At 68.0% G+C, this 26,764-nt stretch overlaps 2 protein-coding genes across 2 annotated transcripts in view; both read right to left on the bottom strand.

The window, feature by feature from the left end:
- The window catches only part of PLEC (plectin), a 68,284-nt gene extending 62,385 nt beyond the window's left edge, over positions 1-5,899 (bottom strand). Inside the window, 1 exon segment of the mRNA XM_050331079.1 lies at positions 5,201-5,899. Within this exon segment, the coding sequence (XP_050187036.1) occupies positions 5,201-5,696 (496 nt within the window). The 5' untranslated portion in view covers positions 5,697-5,899.
- Positions 5,900-19,677: 13,778 nt separating this feature from the next.
- Positions 19,678-25,629, bottom strand: PARP10 (poly(ADP-ribose) polymerase family member 10). Its single transcript, XM_050331104.1, is given in 11 exon segments — positions 19,678-20,587; positions 21,151-21,328; positions 21,399-21,532; positions 21,604-22,126; positions 22,128-22,522; positions 22,648-22,795; positions 22,889-23,101; positions 23,367-23,932; positions 24,022-24,240; positions 24,567-24,812; positions 25,344-25,629. Coding segments are annotated over 11 exon segments (3,084 nt in total). The 5' UTR covers positions 25,504-25,629; the 3' UTR covers positions 19,678-20,285.
- Between the last annotated feature and the right edge of the window lie 1,135 nt (positions 25,630-26,764).

The following is a 26,764-nucleotide window of genomic DNA, read 5'->3' as shown; positions in this document are numbered from 1 at the left end:
GGGGAGACCGGGGGTACCCGGGGGTGACACTCCACCCTGCACCCGAGGGAGACACCCCACTAAGCAAACCGGGAGAGCTGGGGGCGCACTCCGTCCCTGCTACCCCCGGGGGTACACCCCATCCCTAAAACCCGGAGGGACCTGGAGGGAAACCCCACCCCACACCCCGGGGCGATCTCCGGTCAGGACCTCTCCTTCTGCACTCGGGCCCCCGGTGCTGGAACCCTGCGCCCCCGCCTGCACCCTTCTGCCCCGTGCCCCCAGGACCACCCAGTACTGCAGACACGGGGCACCCCGACGTCTCCAGCACCCACATCCCGACCCCCTACCCACACACAGAGCTCCCGGGGGGTGGGGGCAGCTCATGCCCCCCAGCACCCAAACCTCACTTCAGCACCCATCCCTTCCGGCTTCCTCTCCCCATAGGCCCTACAAAGGGTCCCTGTGCCGAGGGGAGCCCTCAGTGTGTTTTCCAGTGGATCCCCACAGCACCAACAACCCCCGAGCAGCAGGGACCCCGTGCGCCCCATGCCGCATCCTACCATCCCTGCCCCGAGGCCAGATGAGACCCCCGGCACACGCCGGGCCGGACCGAGCTGTGCCGGGAAGGCGTCTGCGACAGGGAAGGGGGTTCTGGGGGACGCCAAGGTGGAAACACCGCCTTCCGACCCCCCGGCCCGCAGGTCACCTGTTCCTGGCCCGCAGCAGCACCCACAGCAGAGTGCAAAGCCCATCGCGCGTCCCGGCCTCGGCGCCCCCCCGCCCTGCTCGGCGTCCGGCCGCGTCTGGTGGGAGCGCGGCGGGATCTGTGCCTGGAGCGCGGCCGGAGCCACGGCCAGTGACTCACTCAGCCCACGGCCTCCGCCAGCCCGGCTCCTCCTGCTCCCAGGCAACGTGGAGCCCACCCACAGCTGCTGCACTGGGAACCCCCCGAGCCGGCACGGCCACAGGCAGAGCACAACAGGCAGCTAGGACAAAGCCAGAGGGGCTCGGACCACGAGCCATGGGCACAGGCACGGCATGGGCATGGCACAGTACAGGCATGCCATGGCACAGGAACCCTGGTCAGGGAGACACCCAAGTGGTTCAGAGTCGGTTGCAACCCCTGTCATCACCCGGAGTGCTGGAGGGCTCTTAGAGCTGGGCACATCCCTGCCAGAGGGAGCAAAGGGGTCTCAGAGGGCCTCGGGGGTCTTGTGTCAAAACCCAGCACGGCAAAAACCAGCCAGAATGAGCCAGGCCAGCAGCAAGGCCCAGGTGTGGGGGCTGGGCACGGCAGATCACGGCATGGCACAGTGCCGACCCACGGCTCAGCCCCACGGCAGTGGCCACATCCCATCTGTGCTGCAGAGATAAGGAGCTGCGGGCAGCAGGGGGAACCCGAGCCAGAGCGATAGCGCCCGGCGAGCGGGGAACACCGCCTGGAACAGGACACGTGTCCCGCGGGATGTGCGTGCCGCACCCGCCACGCTTCCCGCACGCTGCCACGGCTCCGACACGCTTCCCACGGCTCCAACATGCTTCCCACGGCTCCACCATGGAGAATGTGGGACAGTAGCAGGAAGAGCCTCCCCAAGGATGCCAGAGGCGGTGCCGGGGGGACCGTGCCGGGGATGCCCGTGGTTGCCAGCCACGGCCCCTCGAGGCCGGTGAGTCATGGCTGCGGCCAGCAGCAGCATCCGATCCTCCCGACCTGGCACAGCCAGAGCTGCCAGCACAGTGGAAAAGCTGAGTGGAGCGGAAAGGGGGGACAAAGGGGGGTTCCCAAACCTCTGGGGGCCCCCTCCGCCCACTGCCGCCACGTCTCTGGCAGCCTTGGAAACCGGAGCGGGGCCAAACAAACAGCGGCATCCTGCTGCCAAAACCAGCCGGCGCCGTCACCAGCCCGCTAAGCTCTGCCACGGCTCCCCCGCCCCTCCAGCCTTTTGGCCCCCAGCCCCACAGGCACGGGGACAGAGACACAGACAGGAGCTCTGGCTGGGCCGTGATGTCCCTTGAAAACATCTGCCCTGACAATGTGCCGAAACCGCCACCAAGAGCGCCTGGTACAGCCCCTCATTGCACCGGGCAGCACCCTGCGGCCACCAGGCAGCCCCCATGGGTACTGGGCAGCCCCCTCGCAGGTATCAGGCAACCTGTCGTGATCACCGATCAGCCTCCCGCGGGCACCGGGCAGCCCCTTGTTGGCACCCGGCAATCCCCATCCCGACCCCTCCACGGGTTCCAGGAACAATGTTCAAACAACCCCACTGCCCTGGCGAGGAGCAACCCAGCATAGAGACCACCGGTGGAAATCCCCCCGAGGGATCGCAGAGGTGCAGACCCCGGCACCACCGAGAGCGGCCAGTACTGCCGGAGCCTCCTGGCATCCCCCAGCTGGTGGGGGGGGGCTCGGCGCGGCGGGATGATGGGCCTCAGCAGGTGCGACCTTGGGGGTGCCCTTCGGACTGGGCCGGCGCCAGGGACAGCGACCCCCCCGGCAGGGAGCAGCGAGGGCTCCAGCCCAGCCAAGGTGCCCTGCCCGCCTTATCTGGCACCGGCACCGGCAGCGGCCGCGGCCTCCGCGTCTCCCACCGGCCGTGGGCCCAGCAGTGGTTTCCCAGCGTGGCGGCCGCGGGAGCGGAGCCGTCCCGGCACGGCGGCGGCCGCGTGACTGTGCCCAGTGCCGAACACAGATCTACGGAAACCGCAGCCAACGCCCTGGAAAGTACCGGGAGGGGGGGCCGCGGCCACTGCCAGCGCCCCGACCGCAGGGATGGATGCAGGTGGCTGGGTTCGCGCCGGCAGAGGGTGTGGGGGGGTCTCATGGAACCCCCAGACACCAGCACCCGCTCGGCCCTTCCCGGGCCCCCCTGTCACCAGATCCCTCTCCCAAAAAATAATAGGCACCTTCACATCTCGGGATGGGGATGCAGGGGGAGGGTTTGGGCAGCCACCTCCGCGCTGAGGGGCTGCTGCCGAGTTGCCCACTCCTAATGGTATCGCTGGGGGGAGGGATGTCACGCTTCATCAATGCTGAGTCACTTCTGGGTACCACCTAGTGCTGCATCCCGCCCCCCCATCGGGATGCTCCCCCAAGGCATGCTCCCCCATGGCAGGTGAAGCTCCCCAGAACCCAGGGCAGTAGGTCTCTTCCCTCGTCCCTCCCCGCACGGGCGGTGAGTCCCCCCTCAGGACCCCCACCCACTCAGGACGCAGCGGAGCTGCAGGTGTCGTGCCGCACCCCCCCTCCCCACGGCGGGTGGGCGGGGCGAGGGGCCGAGCCGAGCGGAGCCGGGGGAGGACTGAGGGGAGTCGAACTCACCGGTGCCCCCCGGCTCGTCCCGCCGCCGCCGCCAGTACCAGACCAGGGCGAGGGATGCTGCATGTCCCGCCGCCACCAGCGACGGGAACAGGGACCCGGTGTCCTCCATGCGGGACACGGGACGGGCACGGAACCGGCTGGGCTCGGCGGGGCAGGGACGGACCAGCGCCCGCCCCCCCGGGGCAGCGCCCGCTCCGCCTTAACCCCTCCCGGGCCGCGACGCGGAGGCGCCTCCTGCCCGCCGCACCGGCACGGCCCCCTCGCGTTCTCCCCGTGCCGTGTCCCCCCCCGCGTCGTGTTCCCCCCATCCTGGCTTTTTATATCCCGGGACAAGCGCCCCGGCGGCGCCAGCCCCCCGTCCCCGTCCTTTCCGCAGTCCCCCCGGTCTCACCCACCCGGTACGACCTTCATGGGCAAGGCAGGGTGCGGGCAGGTGCGAGCAGGGTGCGGACAGGTGCGGAGCGCGGAGCGAGGGCACAGCGCGGCTCCGCCGGTGGCGGCGGGGGCGGGGGGGCAGGCAGGGAGCGGGCGCCGATATAAATAACCAGGGCCCGTCACCGAGCCCGAGTTAGAACATGACACGGGTGGGGGCGGGACGGGGCGGCCGCGGCGGCACCCTGGGACCCCCGGGCCCCCCAGCACCGGTGGGGAGGGGTCACCCTACCGCCACCTCTGGGGACGTCGTGACACCGGGACTAAGGGACCCGGCATGCCCCCGCCATGAAGGAGGCTGCCCCGTCCCCCGAGCCGGGGAAAAAAGGGGGTGCCGGAGGGGCACCGGGATCCGCTCTGCCCCGCGGGGACCCCGCAGCCCCGCGCCGCAGCGACCCCGTCCCCGCCAGCCGGCAATCCAGGCCGGATTTTCCGGCAGCGCCTCGCCGGGCGGAGGGAAAACCCGGATCCGGATCAGCTGGCACGGAAGGACTGGACGGGACGGCCGAGGCTGCAGGATCGCGCCCCACCCGGGGGTCGGGCAGCGACCGCAGCCTCGGAGCCCGACGCGGGGTGCGACCCACGGGACAGAGCTCGGGGGAACTCCTCTGTCCCCGCGGGACGTGGGTACTGCCCGCGCAGGACCCGCACCTACGGGGCAGCAGCGCCGCGGGCCCGGCCCCCCCTCTGGCCGGTGACTCACGGCGCTGGCAGGGACCAGGCTCGGCGCCTCCGGGCTGGAAACTTGGACCGGCGGCGGCTGCCCACGGCCACGGGCTGACTCACAGCCCGGGGTGTGCGGGGGGGCCCTCACCACCGCCTCGGGGCGCCGCCGCAGCTGCCCCGCCCGGGGGGGGGGAAGGGGTGTGGGATACGGAACGCCCCGCACCCCCGCCGGGTCCAGCTGCCGCCGATCGTGTGTCGGGATCGCGTGTCGCGGGGGAGGCGGGGTTGGGGACCCCCCGCAGTCGCAGCCCCCTCCCCACCAGCCCTGCCCGCCCCAGCTGCTGCCGTCTCTCCAACCCACCCTGGGCACAGCAGGGGGCCTTGGAGGTGCAGAGTCCCCACGCACGGCCCCCCACAGCCCAGTTTCCCCATGACACTGTCCCCTCCCCACCATGGAGAGACCGGGGGGGGAGGCGGCAGCAGTGACACTCCTGCAGCATGCAGGGTCCCTAGCACCCCACCAACCTCTTGGGGACCCCAGGGAGTCACCTCACTGCACCCCGGTCCTCCCAGCGCCCAGGGACCATTCCAGCCCACAAGGTCCCCGTGGGCTCAGGGAGGCACAGCGAGGAGCCCCCCAGCACCCTCCTCCTTCCCCAGGCAGCAATGGAGTTGCAGGTGTCCCCCACCCCATCTTTGGCCGGGCACCAGGGGGCCACAGCCATCCCTGGAAGCAGAGGGGCTCAGGTGCCCCCACCCACAAGAGCACAGGCGGCACCCCAGGGTTCTGGTCAGTACCTGCGGCCAGGTTGGGCTGCAGGGACAGCTGGGACACCCCCTGCCCTGCAGCAACAGTGACGGGCTCCACGTGCTGCTCGCCCTCATCCTTCCTGCGGTAGAGCCGGTCGCTGCCGGTGGGACGTGCCCGGTGGGTGCCAGTGCCAGTGCTGGTGGTTGCACGGCGGGTGTCGGGGCGTGGGGCGGCGGGGCGTGGGATGCGCTGCAGGGAGCGCGGGACAACGTCGGGCGGCAGGCGCAGGTACTGGCGCAGGTGGGCGATGCCAGCGTCGGTCAGGTACCAGTAGAGGTGTCGCCAGGCAGCCGTTTGGCGCACGAGGCCGCGGGAGTGCAGCGAGGCCATGGCGCGCCGAACCTCCACATTGGCCACGCCGGGCAGCTGCGGGTGGGTGCGCCGGGGGCACCCGTCCCGCTCTCCCACCAGAACGCCCTCGCGGAACAGCAGCTCCAGGATGGAGCGGAGCCGCTCCAGCGGCATCAGCATCCCTGCCACCATGGCACGGGTGGCACAGCAGAGGGCACCGCACAGGGGACAGGGCTCAGTTACGCCTCACCGCTGTTCAGTATGGTCCGGTAGAGCTCCGTATGGTACAGCCCAGTACGGCCCAGCTCAGCCTAACCCAGTATGATCCAGTACAGTCCAGTACAGTCCAATACTGCTCAGTACGGTCCAGTCCAGCCCAGTACGGTCCAGTTCGTCTCGGTATGGCCTGGCACAGCCCAGTACGGTCCAGTACAGCTGAGTATGGCCCGGCACGTCCTGGCGCGATCCGGCACGGCGCAGCGCTGGCTGCCGGCACAGTCGGAACGGCGGCAGCTCCACCCCCGTTCGGGGGGGTCAGGGAGGCCGGGGGGGCCCCAGGCCCAGCCCTGACTCACCACCGGCCCCTCCCCGGCCTCGGCTTCCGCCCGGGGGGGGGATGGCCGGACCCGCCCCCACTTCTCCCCCCCCGCCCCGACCCACCCGGCCGGTTCCTGCGTGGGAATCCCTGCGGGTCCCGCCCCGCCTCCGCCCCAGGACCAGCCCCACGGAGCTCCCAGGGAGACCCTGAGCCGGGGGGGACCCTGAGCCCGGGAGGGGGACCCTGAGCCAGGAGACCCTGACCGGGGACAGCCCTCAGCTCGGGGAGGTCTCTGAACAAGGAGGGGGGAGCACCCTGAGCCCGGAGGATCCCTGAGCCCGGGGGAGAGCCCTAAGCCCGGGGGGAGCCCTGAGCCGGGGACGTGGCGCCCACGCCCCGCCCGAGCATCGCGCACCACCGGGCTGCAGGCAGAGCTGCAGGTAGGGGTCGGGCAGGGGGACGGTCAGGCGTATAGGCAGGGGCACAGGCAGGGCTGGGCGGCCACATCCTGCCACGTCGATGTTTGCTCTGCTCCTGCCCCTGTTTATACCAGGGGAGCAGCCCCAGGGGGATCCCACATCGCCCCCATATTCCCCAGCAGTGACACAGGCGTGGCAGTGGCACAGCTGTCCCCCACCACGCCCCCCGGGTGGCAGATGGGGACGAGGCAGCTGCCCCCTGCAGCCACCCTCTGAGCCCCCCCCCGGCAAGGACAACTGCCCAACACCCCCTCAGCGCCACCTGGCACGGCCCTTGGCACAGCAGTGGGACCCCCAAGCTCCATCGTGGGAAGAGATTCGGCACTGGGGACCCCCCATGGGCACACCCAGGCTCCGTGTGAGGTAGGAGTGAGTGTCAGCACTCACATCATGGAGCAGGAGGGACTCTGGGACGAACTGAGGTGCCAGGGGTTCCCCCTGCTGGGGGCTGCCCCATGCCAGGGAGATCCCAGCCCCACAGCCCCCAAAAGGGGATTAACCCCCCCAGGGCTCCTCTGGCCCAGCATGCTGAGGCTGGGGCACAGGGACAGTACAAGACTGCAGGAGCCCCCTGGCATGGGGGGGGAGGGGGGAATGCTGTGGTCCTTGAGAACACCATCCCTGGCACCTCAGTCCCTGCCAACGGCACTACTGGGACTGGCAAATGGGGTTCACTGGGACTTACTGGCGGGGGAGCAGTGACCTGAGCATGGCCCACCCCAGAGCTGACAGGCCACAGGGACACCAAACTCACAGATGGGTGATGCAACCACGCTGGCATCATGGAGGAGGGGGCCTACAAAGACTTGTGCAACTTCCTCAACTCCCGATCCCGGGGGCCAAAGGAGGGTGGGGGAACAGGACCCCCGTTGCTGAGGGCCCTCAACACCGGGCACCCCTGCTACAGCTGGTGCAGTGGCCAGGGGCACCAGGGACACTGGGGTGCCCATCTCCCCAAATGGAATCCCCTGGAAGAGCATCAATCAACTGCCTGAACCCCCACAAGCATGTCTGGCACCACAGAGCACCCCCCCAGCCCCATGGTACCCCAGAACCCCAGCAGGGAATAGATGGGGAAAGCAAGGGGGCAGCAAGAGGGGGCAGAGACGGGTGGAACAGAGATGGTGCAGCAATAGGAGAGTGTTGGGGAAATGATGGGGAACAGAGATGGGGCAGTGATGGGAGGAGTGCTGGGGGAGTGATGAGAGGCAGAGATGGGGGTGAATGATGGGGGGAGTGATAGAGGGCTGAGATGGGGCAGTGATGGAAGGCAGGAATGGGGCAGAGATGTGGGAGTGTTCTGAGGCAGAGATGAGGGATTGTTGGGGAAGTGATGGGGGGCAGCAATGGGGGGCAGCAGGAGCGTGTCCCCCCCAGCCGTGGCCCCGCACCCCCTGCCCGCAACGGGGTCACGGCCGCGCCGGCGGCTGCCACTGGGAAGTGCCGCGTCAGCGCCCGCCGCCCGCCGTGATCCAACGCGATGTGACAGTGAGGCCATCGCCAGCGTCCCACCGCTGCCCCGCTCCGGGCAGGGTGCCGGCACCCCTCTGCACCCACTGGGAAAGAGTCCCTCACGCTCTGCTCCACGCTGCCAGCGCCCCCGCACCGGCCCCACAGCTCCGCGTCCCGACAGCGTCGCACCTCAGGGGGGGCAGGGGACATCGGCTGCCGGCACGCGGCACTGGGGGCACCCCCATGCAATCCTGTGCACGCCCCGTGCCCCCCGAGCCTCCGGCCCACGGCGCCCTCGGGCAGCCCAGCGGGGGCAGCCCCCCAGATCTGGGGCGGGCAGTGGCTCCTGGCCACGGGCCCGGCGCTGCCCTCCCGGAGCCAGCACCGGTGCCGGTGCCAGTGCCGGGGTCTGGCGAGGCCGCAGGGCTCCCCATGGCCAGCGGAACAAAGCCGCGGCTGTTTGCGGAGGGCACCGCGGCCAGAGACCGGCTCTTAATGAGGCCGGGGCCGGCGGGGGTCCCAGCACTGGCGTAGGTCCCGGTGCCGGCGGGTGTCCCGTGGTTCCGACGGTTCTCACCATAAATCAACCTCATAGCAGCCCCGGCTCTGCGGGAGCGGACATCGCCTGGCATCCCCCCCGCGGGGCCTGCGGCTCCGCCGCGGCTGTCGGGTGCCACGACTCTCCCGGGGTCCATCCCATCCCGATTCTCCCGGGGTCCATCCCTACCCTCGCCGGGTCCATCCCCACCCTCGCTGGGTCCATCCCCACCTTCCCGGGGTCCATCCCTACCCTCGCCGGGTCCATCCTCACCCTCGCGTAGTCCACCCTCACCCTCACCGGGCTCCGTTCCAGCCCGACCCCGGCTCGGTGGCTCGCTGCGGTGCCGGGTGCCGGGCCCGCGGTGGCTCTCTGCCCGCTGCGGTGACACAGGAGCCAGTGGCCGCCAGCAGCCCCGTGACCGGCATCCACCGGAGCCCGTTACTCACGCCCCAGCGCCCCGGCTCTGCGGCGCGGCGTGGTAACACGGCCCGGCACTCTCATGGTAACACGGCACGTTAACGCGGCACGGTAACACGGCAGTGCCCCGGAGCCCGGCCCGGTGGTGCCTGGCAGGGCCTCCGTGATAGCGAGTGATGCTTGTGACACCGGGTAACACTGCGTGATGCCGGTGATGGCCCAGTGACACCCGCTCTCCTGTCCGCGCTGCGACACACGCACAGGAGGGATGCAGCGCGACTGGAGCCTCCCGGGACGCGGAACCCTCCCCGGCTCGCGGAGCCCCCGCTGGTCCCCTTGGGCTTGGCCCTGGGACTCCCCCCGTGTCCCCTCACCCCGGTACCTTTGAGGGAGGCGATCTCGTGGTGGATGCCCCGCGCCCCCTCCATGGCCGCCCCTGCTCCCACACGCTGCCGGCCGGTCCCGCAGCCCCGGGGCGGGTCCGTCCCGCCCCCGGCCCCGGCCCCGCCTCGCCCCCGCCCCCGCCGCAGCCCCCCGCCCCTGCGGCACCGACACCGCCCCCCCACACGCACACACGTCGGTTGGGACAGGCCCCGCAGCCCCCTCAGCACGGCCCAGAGCCCCAGCAGCACGGCCCGCCCAGACCCCTCATTACAGCAGAGATCCCCACATCAGCATAGACCCCCCAAAAGAACAGCTCCTCCGGCCCCACCAATACGGCCCCTCCACCAGCATAGACCCCTCACCCACTATCCAGCACACACAGCAGCCCCTCCATGACCAATACCCTCCATCCAGTACAGACCCCCATGCTCACCCATCCCCCTCCCCCCTGCCACTGGGGCCCATCCCCAGGGACTGGGGCACCAGTCCAGTTCTGCCCAGGGCAGGGATGCAGATCCCTTCTGACAGTAGTGCGATGGGTGCTTCTGTCCTTGAGGGGGGCAGGGTTGCCCCACAGCCCCCTGATTCCCCCACTGGCACCATTACCACAGGCTGGGGGTGCTGGCAGGAGCCCCTGGCATGGTGCCAAGCAGCAGTGCCAGGCCTCAGCCTCAGCTCTGCATGGCCACAGCAGCCCCCAGTCCTGCCAGGAATGGCCGTCGCACTGCAGCCACCGGCCATCCTTGGGGACCAGGAGGGACCCAGCACGGCCACCACACTGCAGCCACAAGCCACCCCCCCAAGCCCTAGGGACAGCAGAAGGGACTGCGGCATGGCCACCATGCTGCGGCCACTGTGGCCACCAGCCAGCCTAGGGACAGTGGGAGGGATCCAGCACGGCCACCAAACTGCAGCCACAAGCCACCCTCCAAGCCCTAGGGACAGCAGAAGGGACTGCGGCATGGCCACCACGCTGTGGCCACTGTGGCCACCAGCCAGCCCAGGAACATCAGGAGGGACCCAGCATGGCCATCAAACCACAGCTACCAGCCACCCCTTGAGCCCCAGGGACACTGGGAGAGATCCAGCATGGCAACCATACTGTGGCCATTGGCCACCACACCACAGCCACCCCCAGAGCCCCAGGGACACTGGGAGGGCCTCTGACCCTGCCACCACACTGCAGCCAGCCCCTGAGCCCTGGGGACACTGGGAGGGACCATGGCATGGACACCATACTGTGCCACCATGGCCACCACACTGAGGACACTGGACAGCCCTTAAACCCCAGGGACATAGGGACTCCAGCATGACCTCTGCCCTGTGGCCACTGTGGCCACTGGCCACCCATCAAGCCCTAGGGACACCAGGGAAGGACCCAGGCATAGCCATCACACTGTGGCCACTGGCCATCTTCTGAGCCCCAGGGACACCAGGACTGTGGCACCATACTGCAGTCACTGTGGCCACCATCTAGCCCCAGGGTCACCAGGAGGGTCCCCAGCACGGCCACTGTACTGTGGCCACCATGACCACCAGCCAGCTCCAGGGACACTGGGAGGGACCCTGGCATGGCCACCACACTGCCACCCCAGTGAAGGGCTGGGTGCTTCTGGGGGCCCAGCTGACCCCTGACAGGGAACAGCCTGTGTGGATGAGCACTGTGCTGAGCCCTGGGGAACAGCCCTGGCTGCCATGGTGGTAGCTGTGATGGTGCCAGGGGTGACAGTGTCCCCCAGCCTGGTTTCCCCCACTGGGCACTGTGCTACAATAACAGCTAATAGAGAAGTCACGAGGCATCCGGCAAACACCCCAACAGCCACTTCACCTGGGGATCCCAGCACCCTCAGTACACCAGTACCAGGTCCTGTTCCAGGGTCACCAACAGTTCCACCAGCCCCTGGCCTACAGACAGTGGCAAGCACCAGCCTGTGCCCCCCAGCACATCCCTGGCAGAGCAGGTGCCACATCCCTCTGGGCTCTGAGCCTCAGGGCTGGCTCATGCCAGTGTCACTGGCAGGTATCACCAGCCCCAACAGGTTCTGCACCCACCATCACCATGTCACTGCATGTGGCAGAGCCCAAGGCCAGCTGACACTTCCCAGCTGCCACAGTTCAGCCCTAACATCATTGTCCCCTCCAGGCCAACTGCTGTCCAGCCGTGATGGCACACACACCCACCCCATGGGCCATGGCTCCAAACCTGCCAACACCTGGCAAGGGGTGACCAACCCCAAAATTACATCAACCCTCACTCTGGGACCCATGGCATCACACCAGCACTCACCAAGCTGGCACCAAACCCACTGGTACCCAGTGAGGGGTGACTGCACAGTAACATTAAATCCACTCTATATCCCAGAGCACCAAACCCGCCAGCAGCCAGCAAGGTGGTAATCCCAAACCTGCCAGCACCCGACAAGGTGTGACTACCCAGTGACACCAAACACCTGCCTGGGGGCCCATGACACCAAACCCTCTGGCACACAGTGAGGTGGGACCACATGGTGACACTGAACCTTCCAGCACCTGGTGAGGTGAGATCATGTTGACACCAAACTCTCAGCCCAGACCCCATGTCACTAAACCCACCAGCACTCGGAAAGGTGGGACTACATGGTGACAACAAACCTGGCAGCACCCAGCAAGGTGGGACCACACAGTGATACCGAACCCCTGCCATTTGCCCAGGACCACCAGCCAAGCCACACTGACCAGTCCCCTGGTGCCCTGGCACCACTGAGGGATACCGGGTCCCAAACTGTGTGCCATCCCTGCCAGTGGTGGCACCCAGACCGTGGTGGGACCTACCAGGGTCAGACGTATTGAGCTCCTCCCAAAACAGCACCGGCTGCACTGGGGTCTCTCCCAGGGGACACCTGAGCTGTGGCACAACTGGTGGTGGCACCAAATGGGCTGCAGGCTGAGGGTACCCATTCCCATCACCCCAGAACTGGTGTCCTGCCCTGGCGGGAGCAGACACAACACCTCATCCCAAGGACCCTGCAGCGGGATCAGCCGGGACTCCCCCGGTGCCGGGAAGAGGAGGGGAGGGCTGCCCCCCCGCAGGCAGTACCCGCTCCCATGTAAGGGCATGGCTGCGGGCACTGCCGGCCCCACGCCGGGGCACCGGAGCCCCCTCGGCCACACGCAGGCACCGGGGGGCACTGTGGACAGTGGGGTTTGACCCACCACCCAGCGTGGGCCTTTACCCCCAGATGCCATGATACCACCACCAATGCCACTGACGAGCGTTGGAGCTCCGCTGCCCACAGCCGCCGGCCCCCCACCGCCCGTGCCCACTCTCCACCGGCCCCAGCCCCCCGGCAACACCCCCTGTCCTCAGCCCTCCCAACGGGACCCCCCTGCCCCACCACTGACCCCGGGGGGCGGCGGGCACAGCCCCCTGCCAGTCCGCGGGCACCGAGTCCCCGGTGGGGGCAGCGGTCGGGGGGGCTCCCCTCGGGGTCCGAGGTGCCACTCCGTGTCCCTCGGCCCCCCTCACCCCCCCGGTCGCGCCGGGGCTGGCGGCGCCCGTCGTGCCCAATTATGGGAATGAGCGGCCGCGCTCCCCCGCAGCCCCCCCGCGCCCGGCGCCCCACGGCGCCCCCCCGGCCGGCCCGCGGTGGGGTGGGGGTCCCGTACCCTTGTAGCGCTCCCGCACGTCCTCGTAGGCCTGGATGAAGTCCTGCTCTTCGGGAGCAGGGGGACCGGCGGCGGCCATGGCGGCGGGGGCGGCGGCGGGGGGCAAGAGCAGGGGGCCGGGGCCGGGGTCCGGCGTGCCCGGCGTGCCCGGCGTGTCCGGTGTGTCCGGCAGCTTGGCGGCCCCGCACCCCGCGGCTGGGCACGGGCACAGGACGGGACAAGGGACGGGACAGGGGACGGGACATGCCCCCGCCCAGCCCTTTAAAGGAACCGCCGGACACCGCCCCGACGCGCGCCAGACCACAGGGCAGGGCACCCACGACACGGCACCCCATGGAGCACGGACACGCTATGGGGCGCAGCACCCCATGGGGGATGGGGCAGGTGGAACCCTCTGCACCTCCCAAACAGGTCACACAGTGCTGGGGACACAGCACTGCCCGAACCCCGACACCACCAGCCCCGGCTGTGGAGCACCCACGGGTGCCCAGAGGAGCACAGGAGATCAGGGGTGAGTGATAAGGGACGGGGGTCGCAGTGATGGGGAACACTGGGGAGTGGGGGGCGCAGATGATAAGGGACGGGATGGAAGGGTGCCTGGTGGACCCCACAGCTGGCACAGGGACTCCTTTGACTTGCACTCTGACCTCCCCACCCTCGCTCGAGAGGCAGATGAGATGCCCCCTCTCCTAGTGAATGGTCAGCCCCTCAAAGTGATCCCTGGGTGCCCCCAGCCGGTGAGGACAGAGACGTCATGGCCCCCCCGGGGCCCCCACAGCAGCCCCATGAGCACCGGGGGATTTTTAAAGTTCCATCTCCCAGTGCCACCATCCCTGTGTGGCACTGGGGGGGGCCCACAGCGTCCCCCACCAACCCCCACCGGAGCCCAGTCACAGCCGTGGGCGAGCTGGGGGGGCGTGTGACACTGGCCCCGTGGGACAGGGCCTCGTCATCCCTAAAAATAGAGATTAAAGCCCCGAAACCCGAGCGAAGGGGGATGGGGGGAAGGAATGGCGAGGAAAGGACAGGGAGGTGTAACGGAAATAGCCCGGGAGGGGGGGCTGAGTGCTGTATGGGGGGGACACGCTGAGCGCTGTGAAAGCACACTGGGTGCCCCATGGTGATGCACTGGAAGCCGTATGGGCACGGCTTTATTTGGCTCAGCTTAACACAACACAGTACTGATCGGCCCAGCACAGCCCAGCACGGCACGTCTTGGCTCGGCACAGCATGGCAGGGCTACGTTCGGCTCGGCTCGGACCGGACCAGCATGAGCTCAGCTCGGCACGGTACTGGCACGGCTCGGCTCAGCACGACTCGGCACGGCATCCTGCATGGCGGTACCCCTGCCCCAGCCCCGGCACAGCTCCCAGCCCCAGTATCACCCTTCGGTCCCTCGGCCTAGCACGGAGCTCCCACATCACCCCACGGCATCGCCTCACGGTCCTCCGGACACCTCCGGCCCCTTCATCCCACTGCGCTGGAACCCCCTGAGCATGCTGAGACCCCCAGAAACGTCCCGGCCCCCCGGTCCCGGCTGTACCTGCGATGCGGATGACGGCTCTCTCGGCGGGGTCCAGCACTGTCCCGTTGCCCGCAGCAGCCTTGGCGCGCTGGGAGCGCTGGTGCTTTCCCAGGTTCCAGGGCAGCGTGTCCCCGGCGCCGGGCGAGCCGCTGCTACCACTCGAGCTCTCCTCCGCCATCGCCGCCGGCTCCCGGCTGCCCGCCGACCCCGGCTCCTGCGGCAGAGGGATCGCGTTAGGGACCGCCGGCACTGAGACCCCCGGCATCACCACCGCCCTCCTTCGGGCGTCAGGGACCCCCGGCACCGGAACCCCCGGCACCTGGCAGCACCGACAGCCCCCTCACGCTCCAGCCCCGCGGCAGAGCCGGGACCCCCCGGGATAGCTCCAGGGAAGCGGGGTCTATGCCGAGCCGTGCCGGGCAGTGTCGCTAGGGCCACGGTCAGCACGGGGCCACCGCGGCCAAGGGACAGGCAGGGAGCCGTGGTGATGACCGGTCCGGCACCGGGACGGCCGCGGGGGCACCGAGAACTCGTCCGTGGGACTCCCTTGCCGGTGCCGCCGCAGCCAGTGCGGGCACCCGCAGAACAACCAGATCGAAGCCGTACGGGACAAGACCGCACTGGCACCGTGGCAGCGGCCGGGCCGGCTCCGTTTCCGGGAGCGGCTGCCGAGGTTCGGCCGGGCCGGCAGCTGCCGAGGTTCGGCCGGGCCGGTGCCGGTCGCAGCCCCTCAGTGCCAGGAACGCTCCCGGGGGAGCGGGATGGAGAATGCTGGCAGTGGCGGGGATGGCTCCGTGATCCCGGCACCTCCGTGATCCTGCGCTCGCCACACGAGCACCTCCGCCATCCCGGCACCTCCGCCATCCCGCCTCCATCATCCCGGCACCTCCGTGATCCCGCCCCTGCCATCCCAGCACCTCCGCCATCCCGCTGCCTCCGCCATCCTGGCACCTCCGTGATCCTGCCTCCGGCATTCCGGCACCTCCGCGATCCCGACAACTCCGCGACCCCACCTCCGCCCCGGCCCTGCCGCAGCCGTGACATCGGCTCGGGCTCGTTCCCGCGGGAGCCGGCAGCACCGGGCGTTTGCCGAGGCGCCATTTGCAGAAGCTCCGAACACGGCAGAGCCACCGGCCCCGGCATCGCCAGTATCACCTGACATCACCGGTCCCGGCCCTCCTGGTACCCCCGGACCCCGACATCACCGGCGCCGGCATCACCGGCACCACAGGCATCACCGCACCGGCACCCCCGGCAGTGGGGTGGCAGGCGGGGCGTGGGCGTGGGGAAAAGATGGGGGGCAGCTGGAGGGAGCAGGTGAGGGGCGGGCTTGGTGCGGCCGTGGGGGCAGGTGAGGGGCGGGAGTGGGGGACAGGTGAGGCGGGCGTGGGGGCAGCGCGCGCGCGCCGGTGCCAAGCCTGAGTCACCGGCTCCATCGCCCACGTCCCCCCGCAGCCCGCCCCCGAACCTGACGCGCCGCCTCCCCCCACCCACAGAGGCACCCATAGGGACCCCGCCGCCCCTCGAGCTCTCCCCGCCCCGGGGACTGGAGCCTCAGCCGCCAAACGCCCCTCGCACCCCCAGCACAGCACCCCCCGCACCCCAAGTCCCCGTAACAATCCTCCACGCCGCAACCCCCAGCCCCCAAGGCTCCTGCAGCCCCCTCCACCCCCGCCCTGCAGCATCCCCGCAGCCCCCTCCTGGAGCTCTCACGCCGCTCCCGGCCCCACGGGAGGGTGGGTGAGGAGGGTTCTACGCGCGGGGACTCACCGTGCGCCGCGATGTCCGCCGGGGCGCGGCAGGGGGGCATGACCGGGGGGGGAAACGGCACCGGCAACGACGGTGATTCCAGGGGGGATGCGGCACGGGGTGGGAGCAGCGGCACCGGTACCGCGGAGGCTCCAGGGGGTGAACGGCCCCAGGGGCTCCGCCCGCACCGACACCGGCCCCGGCTCCGCGGCAGGGGCGGGGCGGGGGCGGGGAGCGGGGGGCCTTATCTCGCCGCCCCACCCTCCGCACTCAACGCACCCCGCGGGAGGGGGCACCCCCATGGGGCACCCGGTGCAGGAAGTGTTAACCCTGACCGGCGCACCCATCATCGGGGGTAACCCTGACCAGTGCTCCCAGTGCAGCCAGTATGGAAAGGGCTAACCTCGACCAGTGCTCCCAGTACAGCCAGCAACAGGGCCCGACCCTCACCGGTGCTCCCATTACACCCAGCATGGTTAGCTGTGACCAGTGCACCCAGTACACCCATATGCAGAGGGTTAACCCTCACCAGTGCTCCCAGTACATGGAGCATACAGAAGTTAACTGACCAGTGCACCCAGTACATCTAATATGGAGAGAGTTAACCCTCACCACTGCAACCACTGAGAGAGGGTGAATCCCACCCAGTGTTCCAAGCAAAGCTGGTCCCATCCTGCGCTCCCACAAGTGAGTCCCTGGCACTCCGGCACTCCTGGTGCTCCCGGCACTGCTCAGGGACACCCAGGACATCCCACCCAGGAGGCACCGAGGCGTGACCAGCTCCAGCTCCCCACCAGCTTCAGCTAGGCACACAAGTGCGTGCACATCACCAGCACATCACAGGGACACCACAGGCATATCACTGGCACATCACCAAAACACCGTGGATGCATCACCAGCACATCACCAGGACACTGCAGGCACACCACTGGCATATCACTGGCACACCATGGGCACATCGGAGGCACATCACTGGCACACCAGCCTGGGCAGCATAATGTTTGCTTGTGGCACGGGCTACCTCCAGCTGCTGCATCCAGAGCCCCAGCAGAGCCACTGTGGCAGAGGGAAGAGACAGGAGCCCTGGAATGGGCCTTGCACAGCTCTGGCAGGGTCCTGGCACAGCTCGGGCGTGGCTCCAGCATGGAGCTCACAACCTTACTGGCCACTGGCCTTTCCCCTGGCCACAAGACAAAGCTTGGCTCCAGCCACTGGTGCTGCAGGAGGGACCCAGTCTGGCAGCTGGGGAGGCATTGGGAGCCAAGGGGCCCCTGGGTGGATGGGGAGCTGAGAACAGGAGCCAGTGCTGGGAACCAGTGTCAGGAACCAGAGCCAGTGCCTTGATCCAGAGGCAGTGCTGAGAACTGGAGTTAGAGTTGTGCATTGGTGCCAGGAACCAGAGCCAGTGCCGGGAAATGGAGCTGATGCCTTGAACCAGAACCTGTGCCGTGAACCAAAGCCAATGCTGGGAACTGGAGCCAGTGACAGGAACTGGAGCTAGTGCCGTAACCAAAGCTGGTGCTGAGAACCAGAGTGGTACCAGGAACTGGAGCTGGTACCAGGAACCATAACCAGTGTTGGGAGCCGGAGCTGCTCTGGGAACTGGAGCCGATGCTGAGAACCGGAGTTGGTGCTGCCTGCTGGCCCCAGCCTTGTGATGCCCAGGAACCCTCCAGTGCGAGTGCCACAGGACAGAGTCATCAGCTTCCAGGTGCCCGATGGCATGGATAGGTGTGGATGCCCACGCAGACGTGTGTGCGCTCTCCTGCAGGTACACACCTGTGCATACACCCATGCACCAACCTGCATATGTTCCCAGGCACTCACACACACACACCCCCCCCGAATGTGCACACACCCATCTACCCCACCCACCCTACACACAAGTCACACACGTGCCTGAACGCACAGATGTGAGTGTGCATACATGCCTGCCCAAACGTGTGTGCAACCCCCCGCTGCACATGCACTCTTGGGTGTGAACACGGGTGAACAAGTATGTGCCCAGACCAGCCCCACCCTTTAGGCACACATGGCACACACCAGCACAAACATAGCTGTGTGCACACGCATAGGAACACACGTGCACGCGCGCACTCACGCGCAGACACACACACGCACACACGTACTGGGGGGGCTCGGGGGCTTTGATGTCTCCCGGTGCCTCCCGATGCCTCCTGCTGCCTCCCTCCCCATCCAACCGCTAGCGCGGCATCGCACGGGACAGCCGCCCCAGCCCCAGCCCATCGGGGGCAGAGCGTGCCAAACTGCCCCGGCGCAGTCGCATCCACCGAGGACCGCAGACTGGAGTGGCGTGAAGACCCCCAGGGACCCCAGACCAGGGCAGTGTGATGTCGCACCTAATGTGCCGAGGTCGGGGTCCCCTCCCAGCTCGACAGGACCCCAGCTCAGACCCCCCAGTCTGCTCTGGCTGCATCCATACCGGAGCTGCCGCTCGCTCCGTCCGTCCGGTCCGGATCCGGTGCTGGCGCAGCCGCTCTTGCCGCGATCATGTGCCCGTCCAGACTCGGGCGCAGGGAGCGAATCCCCCGGCCAAAGCCGGACAAAGGGCCCCTTTCAGTTCCACTGGGCCCCGAGGGCCCCTCGGCGCCAAGGGACAAAGGTCCGGCACGCTTGGCACCGGCAGCGCCGGGCGCTCCCAGCCCGGGTCACCCGCGGGGCGGGGGGCGCTGGGCCCCACCGGGGGGTGGGTGCGTGGCCAGGACCCCTTCTGCACTCCTCGTCCCTCTCACCTCTGTCCGCTGGCGGCTCCCCCTGGAGCGGGCTCGGCGCCACGTGCGCGGGGCTGGCACGGCTGGCACGGTGCCCCCGGGGATCCCAGAGCTGGCACACGTCAGCGGGGCTGGCACACGCCGGCGCGGTGCCACGGCCGGCCCTGCCCCGGAGCCGCCCGTGCCTGCGGGGCCGGAGCCGCTGGTGTCACACTCGTGCCCACTCTGTGTGGGCTTCCCAAATGGGTGCGGGTGCCACCAAGAACCCCAGTCCCGCAATTGCCCACCTGTGACCTGGGGCAAAACAGGCACGTGGAGATGCCTGGGGGAGCTGTGTCCCCCCCTACCCCCCTGCTGCCTGCCTGAGGGTCCTGCTCAATGGGCACCATAACTGCCCATGGCAGGGGCCCTGCCCACACCCGCAGGGTGGGCACCCGGGTATCCCCCAGCACAGCTCGGGGGGTAGCCTGCGGGACAGGGGAGAAGGCAGGGAGCAGGATGCACGCAGCAAGTGGGGAGCAGGCAGCAGGCAGGGAAAAGGCAGGATGCAGAGAGCAGGAAGCAGGTAGGGGTGCAGGAGGCACCCAGTCCAGCCCTGGGGTGGCCCAGAGTGACCACCCAATCCAGCCACCCCACGGGGGAACACAGCATCCCCACACAGCCCATGCCTCACCCCACCTCCCAGTGCTCCCAGCTGAGACTGGGACCCCATTCAACCTAATCCCAGTGATCCTGGTTGGGACTGATAACCTCCCCTAATCCAGTGCTCCCAGCCAGGACTGGAACCCCCACACAGAGTCTCCCCTCAGTCTCAGCTATATAAAAGGCTCCATTTTATTCCCAGTTTTATTTGCAGTTCTATTCCCAATTTTGCTGGCATCACACTGGTGATCCCAAGTCCTCCTGCCGGACTCCTGCCCTGGTATGAGGGCACCCAGGAGTGTGCCCAGGTAGGGACCCCCCCGCTCTGAGTCCCCGAGCAGGGCAGGAATCCCCTTGCACCCTGAGCCCCCATGGCAGGCACTCCTTGAGCACCTGGTGTGGGGGTGGACACTGAAACCCCCATGGTGGCACTGGTGCCAGGGGGCTCTAGAGGGTTGGGGGGGACCACATGGCAGAGCTGCAGCTAGACAGCTCAGGAGGTGCCCCCTTGGCAGAGCCAGTTCCAGGGGCAAGGACAGTGCCAGGAGGTCAAAGGAGGCCCCTGTAGCAGAGCTGGTGTTGGGGGGGCTCAAGAGGTGCCCCCTTGGCAGAGCCAGTGCCAGGTGGCTCAGAGGGGTAAAAGAGGACCCCCCCGGCACAACCAGTGCTCAGGGAGGTCAGAGGGGATCCCTGCGGCGGCAGGTGATCAGATACTGGGGGTAGGCCTGGGTGTCGTTGAAGATGACAAAGATGTCGGGCCGCTGGGGGTTGTCCACGACACTATGGTAGCGCTGGGGGCCCTTGGCCCCCTCCCGCAGTGGAGGTGCCCGCAGCCCCCGCCGCCCAGCCGCAAACATTCCAGTCAGAACTTTGGCCACGAAGATGAACTTGGTGCCGTCAGCGCTGGGTGGCGAGTACTGATCCCGCGCTGAGATGGCTGCACGCGCTGCGAAGTACACGCCGCGGCCGTAGAGCGTGGCTGTGGGGACAGGGCTCAGCTGGGGCACCAGGGACGTGTGCTGGCAGTGCCATGCATGGAGCAACACCCCATTTCAGCACTGATGGCACCGTGCCCACTTTGACCCTGCATTCCAATTCCCATGCTGATGGCACCACACTCCCAGGATCACCCCATTCCTGCACCGATGGCACCACGCCCGCCTCAGCACTCTGTTTCCATGCCAATAGCACCGTGCCCCCATTGTCACCCTGTTTCCATGCTGTGTCCCATTCCCACACCAATGTCACCATGCCTGGATCAGCACTCCATTCCCATGCCAACGGTGCCTGCGCCCTATTCCCATGCTGTCAGCACAATGCCCACACTGGCACCCTGTTCTCATGCCAATGACACCGTGCCCCCCTTGGTGCCCTGTTCTCATGCTGATGGCTCTGTTTCCACCTTGGTGCCCCATTCCCAGGCTGACACCATCCCACCCACATCAGCACCCTGTTCCCATGTTGATGGTTCCCTTTGGCGCTCTGTTCCCATGCCAAGGGCACTGTGCCCACATCGTCATCCCACATCTGCCCAGCACTCACCGTTCTTGCCGCAGAAGCTGCGGTTGAAGCCGTGCAGGCAGATCTCACGGCTGGAGGCCTTGGTGGTGCCGTGGAAGAGAATGCGCTCCGCGGTGGTGCCATCGGCACATGCCCGCTCCACGCTGCCCTTCTTCAGCTGGTACTGCTTATACAGCAGCGGGTGGATCAGCTTCTGCACCTGCCAGGCACCGCAGCGTCATTGCTCTGCCATGGGGGCACCCTAAGGAGTCCCATGTCCCCAAACCCACCTGCACAACGCTGATCCGGCTGTGCAGCTCCTCCAGTGTCCCATAGAAATGGTGCACAGTGTCAGCAAACTCCTCCGAGTCCTCGGCCAGTGGCATCAGCCGCACCTCCTCCTCCAGCCCTGGCACCTCCAGCCCTGCTGGATACAGCCATGGTGAACATGGGCGCAGCACAGGACAGGGCCAGGCCCACAGCACCGGCACGTACCAAGCAGGCAGCGGGCACTCTCAGTTGGGGGCTGGCTGCGGCAGACAGGCACAGCGCGGGCACTGCCGATGTCGTACTCCTCCATGCGCTCCAAGTCCACAGTGAAGGGCCGCCCGTCCAGCACCAGGTCCAGCCGGCGCTCCCGGCGCAGCCAGGCCTGCTCCAGCAACGCTGCCGCCTCAGGGGCGTAGGGGACAACAGTGCCGGAGGGGTCCCAGCGCACCCAGTGTGCGGCACCAGCGGTGGCAGTGGTGACAGCAGTGGCACTGTGCTCCACCAGCGGCCGGCGCCGCAGCAGCACGTCGAGGTCGCGGGCAGCAGCGGCTGTGTACTTGGCGAAGCCGTGCAGCGTGGCGGTGCTGCCGCGCAGGCTGAGGTGCACGGCATGCCGGCGCTGCAGCAGGGCCAGTGCGTGGTGGCCGGCGGCCGGCAGTGTCCGCAGCCGCTCACTCTCCACCTCCTGCACCCGCAGGTGCCCCGCCAGCGCCCGCTCCAGCTCCTGCGGCACCTCCGACACATCCCGCCTCAAAGGAGCAGAACACTGTCACCTGCGTCGTGTCTGCCGCCACCAGTGCCTCCTCCAGCGAGGCCTCCAGCGCGGCCAGCAGCCCAGCATCCTCCTCCACCTGCTCCTGCTCCCGGCAGTAGGAGCGCAGGGAGAGAGCAGTGGCGCGTGCTAGCTCCTCCTCCTCACGCCGCATGTTTTCCATGGAATACTGGATGGCCAAAGCCATCTCCGCCTCCTCCTCCACCCCAGTGCCCAACAGCGGCTCCCCGGCACCCTTCCCATCAGCTGTGTCAGGGAACTTGGCATCAGGGTCCCACTCGCTGCTGAGGACGGCACCAGGCCACACTCTGGGGTCCCCGTGGTCGTCGGCCTCGTCAGGGCGCAACACTGCCAGCAGCTCCCTGATCTCCTCTGTGGGAGCAGCAGGGCATCAACTGTGAGACCCCACCACGGCCTCGGGGAGAGCCATCCATGGCCCCTGAGCCCCACCATGGTACAGGGGGAGTGGGCATTGGAGCAGTCCCCCCGCCTCTCACCTATGCTGGAGTGAAACTTATCACTGTCACCATCATCATCAGCAGCAGCAGCATCACCGCCCTCAGGCAGGTCCTGGTGCCAGGGGTGTTGCGCTGAGGGCTGGGGGTCCCAGTGGTGGCTCAGGGGCAGCAGCTCCTCCAGTTCCTGCTGTAGAGACCAAGAGATGGCATCACCGGCACTGCTCTGGCATAGCAGGGACCGGCACAACAGCACCCGCCTGCCAACCCCACGAGGCTGCACCTGTGGGTCTGCGGGGCTCCAGGGGTCACCATCCAGGTGGATGACACACTGGAAGCGGCTCTCCAGCTGCTGGAGGAGGCTCTGCCCATCCAGGTCCCACAGGAAGCGGGCAACACCGGGGAAGTGCAGCATCACGGGTTGCGAGGCCACAGAGCCCAGCAGGCTCTGAAGGAAATCCGCTGCTGCCTGGCACCGGCCCAGCTCCCCGCTTACCTGTCAGGAGGTGATCAGAAGGATGGAGGGTTCAGCACCTGGGCACTGGCACCTGGTTGGCTCCCCACTCACTGGCCAGAAGTGCAGGCAGTGCAGTTATCACCATGGGGCCGGCAGCCACCACCAGAATGCGCCATGAGCACGGGGAGGTGGGAGCACCGCATGGAGCCCTGCCCACACCACACCTGCACCCCTGCCCACACCACACCTGCACCCCTGCCCACACTTTCCCATACCCCTGTCCAGATCCCTGCTTGCAGCTCACCCGGAATCCAGCGATGTCCCCTCCCTCCAGAGGCAGCAGGGACACTTCAGGGATGCTGCCAAGCAGGTCCTGGTAGTGCCACTGCAGGTACTGCAGTGCTCCTGGCTCTGCTGGCACCAGCACCTCATCCTGCGCCAGCAGCGCTGGCACTGGCACCGGCGCAGCCACCAACTCTGGGGCCACCACTGACACTGGCTCCAGGCCCTGGTCCTGGTTAGTCACGGCCTCAAGCCCCTCCATGTCCTTGTCCCTGCTGGGGAAGGCGGCTGATGGCTGCACTGGCACTGGGTGCGACGTCCGCAGCTCTGCTGGTGCTGCTGGCTCTGGGACTGTGGGGGCTGTGTCTGGTGCAGGGTCTGTGTCTGGTGCAGGGTCTGTGTCTGGTGGGGAATTTCTGTCCAGCAGAGGGGCTGTGTCCAGAGGGGAAGCTGTGTCCAGGGGGTGGGGGTCCATGTCCAGGGGAGGGTCTGTGTCCCCCTCCAGCAGCTCCAGGAAGGGATAGTAGGGGGTGAGCTCCAGCACTGCATCCTGCAGCCGGTGTGGCCTCTGCAGCACCCGCTCAGCGGCTGCAGGGAGACGGATAGATGGGTAGGCAGTGACCCAGCCGGGCCCCCCAACTCCCCCTGGCACCAGCAGGGGTTCCTTGCCTGCTCACCTGCCAGCTCCTGGAAGGTGACGATGGCCCTGTGCCCGCCCGGCAGCAGCTGCACCTCCTGCACAGAGCCACCGCCACTGCGCCGGTTCTCAAAGTAGAGCTCGAGCAGGTCCCGGCTCAGCGCCGGCCCCGCCGCCCGCACCAGCACTGCGGGGGTCTGCGGCACCCGTAGCAGCACCAGCCCCCGGCGCTGCGCCCGCTGCTCTGCCAACGCCAGCTCTGCGGCATGAGCAGCACTGGCACCACAGGACAACAGGGACCCCACGGCAGTGCCACCGCCCCCACAGTAGCGTCTGGGCGCTGGGTGCCCCGCAGACCACACACACCAAAATACCACCCTGGTGCTCTCAGATGCCCAGCCGATCGCCCCCCTGCCCACCAGTACTGCCACCCCATTGCATCCCCAACCTCCTGGGACCCCCACCCCATTGCCCCCCCTCCGGCAAACCCACCACATCACCTTGGCCCTCTGTGCCCCCACCCCCAGCATACCCACCCCATTACCCCCCCAAGCCCTGGTGTCCCCCCATGAGCTCTGGTCCCACCTTGCGGGGTGAGGGGGTCCCGCAGGTGCAGCAGCCCCCAGTCAGATGTGCGGCCCTGGCACAGTGTGACAGTGCCAGGGGAGACCCCCAGCACGGTCTCCAGGAGGAGGTCCAGGTGCTCGGGGGGGGTCCTGGGGTGGAGGCTACGCAGCAGCAGGCGGGTGGGGTCCCAGGGGGGGGCCAGGCGCACCCCTAGCTTTTCCCCCCCCAGCTGGTGGCTGCCATGGGTCAGCACGTTCTGTGCATCTGGGAGGGAATGTGGGGGTCACTGGGGTGGGGGGGCATCACCAGAGCCCACCCAGCATCCCTGGGGACACAGCACTGCTCACCAGTGCTCCCAGTGGGACTGAGATCCCCCAAATCCCATCCCAGTGCCCGCAGTGGGGCTGGGACCCCCAAAAACAATCCCAGTGCTCCCAGTGGGGCTGGAATCCCCCACAGCCCACCTCAGTGCTGCCAGTTGGGACTGGGACTGCCAAACACCCCGATTCCAATGCACCCAGCTGGGACTGGGACCCCTCACAGATCCCATCTTAGAGCTCCCAGTTGGGACTGCGAATCCCTTACAGCCCATCCCGGTGCTTCCAATTGGGTCTGGAATCCCCCACCCCATCCCAGCGCTCCCACTTATAACTGTGACCTCCACACACCCCATCCCAGTGCTCTCAGTTGTGACTGTGATCCCTCATACCCCATCCCAGTGCTCCCAGTTGGGACTGACTCCCCACACCACATCCCAGTGCTCCCAGATAGAACTGGGACCCTCCCTGTACTTACCCTGGGGGTCCTCGAAGGTGAGGAAGAAGAGGGGGCCGAGGCGCTGGCAGCTCTGCACAGGGCCACCTCCAGAGCGCCGCTGGCTCTCGAAGTACAGGACCAGCAGCTCCTCTGGGGTGTCCGGAGGGACTCCCTGCACCTCCAGCACCCCCCCTGCCATCCTGGGACACCCACACGTTGTGGGGGGGGATAGAATCCCCTTCAGCTGCTCTACCCACTCTGTTCCCACTCCCCTCAGCACTGATGTGACTCCCCGGACCAAGGACACCCCCTGCACCCACGCGTGACCTCAACCCCTCCCCAAACCTCACATCCGCATCCTTCCCCCGCACCTTCGTAGCACGGACACCCCAAGCCCTGCACCCCCCGGGGGCGGGACCCCCCTACAGCCCCGGACAGGACCCCTCCAGCCCCGGGGCGTCCCCCCGGGCAAAGCCCCCACCCCCATAACCCCGGCAACCCCTCACGGCCCCGGGCAGGACCCCACCTCTCCGGGGCAGGACCTCACCCCAGGCCCCCGGGGCAGGACCCCCACGCACCGGACGTCGCGCGGCCCCGCCCTGGCAGCGAAACGAAACTGAAACGGGGCGGGAAGGGGAAGGGGAAGGGCGGGGGGCGGGAACAGGGTGGGGACACGGGGCCGTACCCACGGGGACACGGGGACACGTGGTCGTCGCCCGCGCCTGACCAGCGGGCACGGAACCGGCCCCACGCGTGATAGTGGGACACTGGGCTTGTCCGATGCGTGACGGGGAGTACACGGAGCCGGCCCCACGCGTAACGAGGGAAACACGGGACCGGTCCCAAGTGCAACATGGTGACATGTTACCGGCCCCACGCGTGACCGGGGAACACAAGACCATCCCCTGCGCGACAGGGGGACACGAGACCACCCCCGTGTGTGACCTGGGAACACGGGAACAGTCCCACGCAGAACACGGGAAGACGGGAACGGCCCCACAGATGACGTGGGGACATGGTACTTTCCCACGTGTGATATGGGGACGCAGGACCAGCTCCAGATATGACCAGAGCCGGCCCCACGCGTGACAGAGAACACATGACCATCACCTGCACGCGACCACGGGACAGGGAACCGGCCCCAGACGTGACCATGGGGCACAGAACCGGCCCCACGCGTGACACAAGGACACGGAACTGACGCCAGACGGGACCAGGGAACATGGGGACAGCCCCACGGCTGACTTGGGTACACGGGACCGTTGGCTCTCGAAGTACAGGACCAGCAGCTCCTCTGGGGTGTCCGGAGGGACTCCCTGCACCTCCAGCACCCCCCTGCCATCCTGGGACACCCACACGTTGTGGAGGGGATAGAATCCCCTTCAGCTGCTCTACCCACTCTGTTCCCACTCCCCTCAGCACTGATGTGACTCCCCGGACCAAGGACACCCCTGCACCCA

Source organism: Myiozetetes cayanensis, unplaced genomic scaffold (assembly GCF_022539395.1).
Source record: "Myiozetetes cayanensis isolate MyiCay16 unplaced genomic scaffold, myiCay2020 scf48, whole genome shotgun sequence".
NCBI classification, from domain to species: domain Eukaryota; kingdom Metazoa; phylum Chordata; class Aves; order Passeriformes; family Tyrannidae; genus Myiozetetes; species Myiozetetes cayanensis.
Note: the sequence above shows the minus strand (reverse complement) of the source record. Positions and strands in the feature narration are given on the sequence as shown.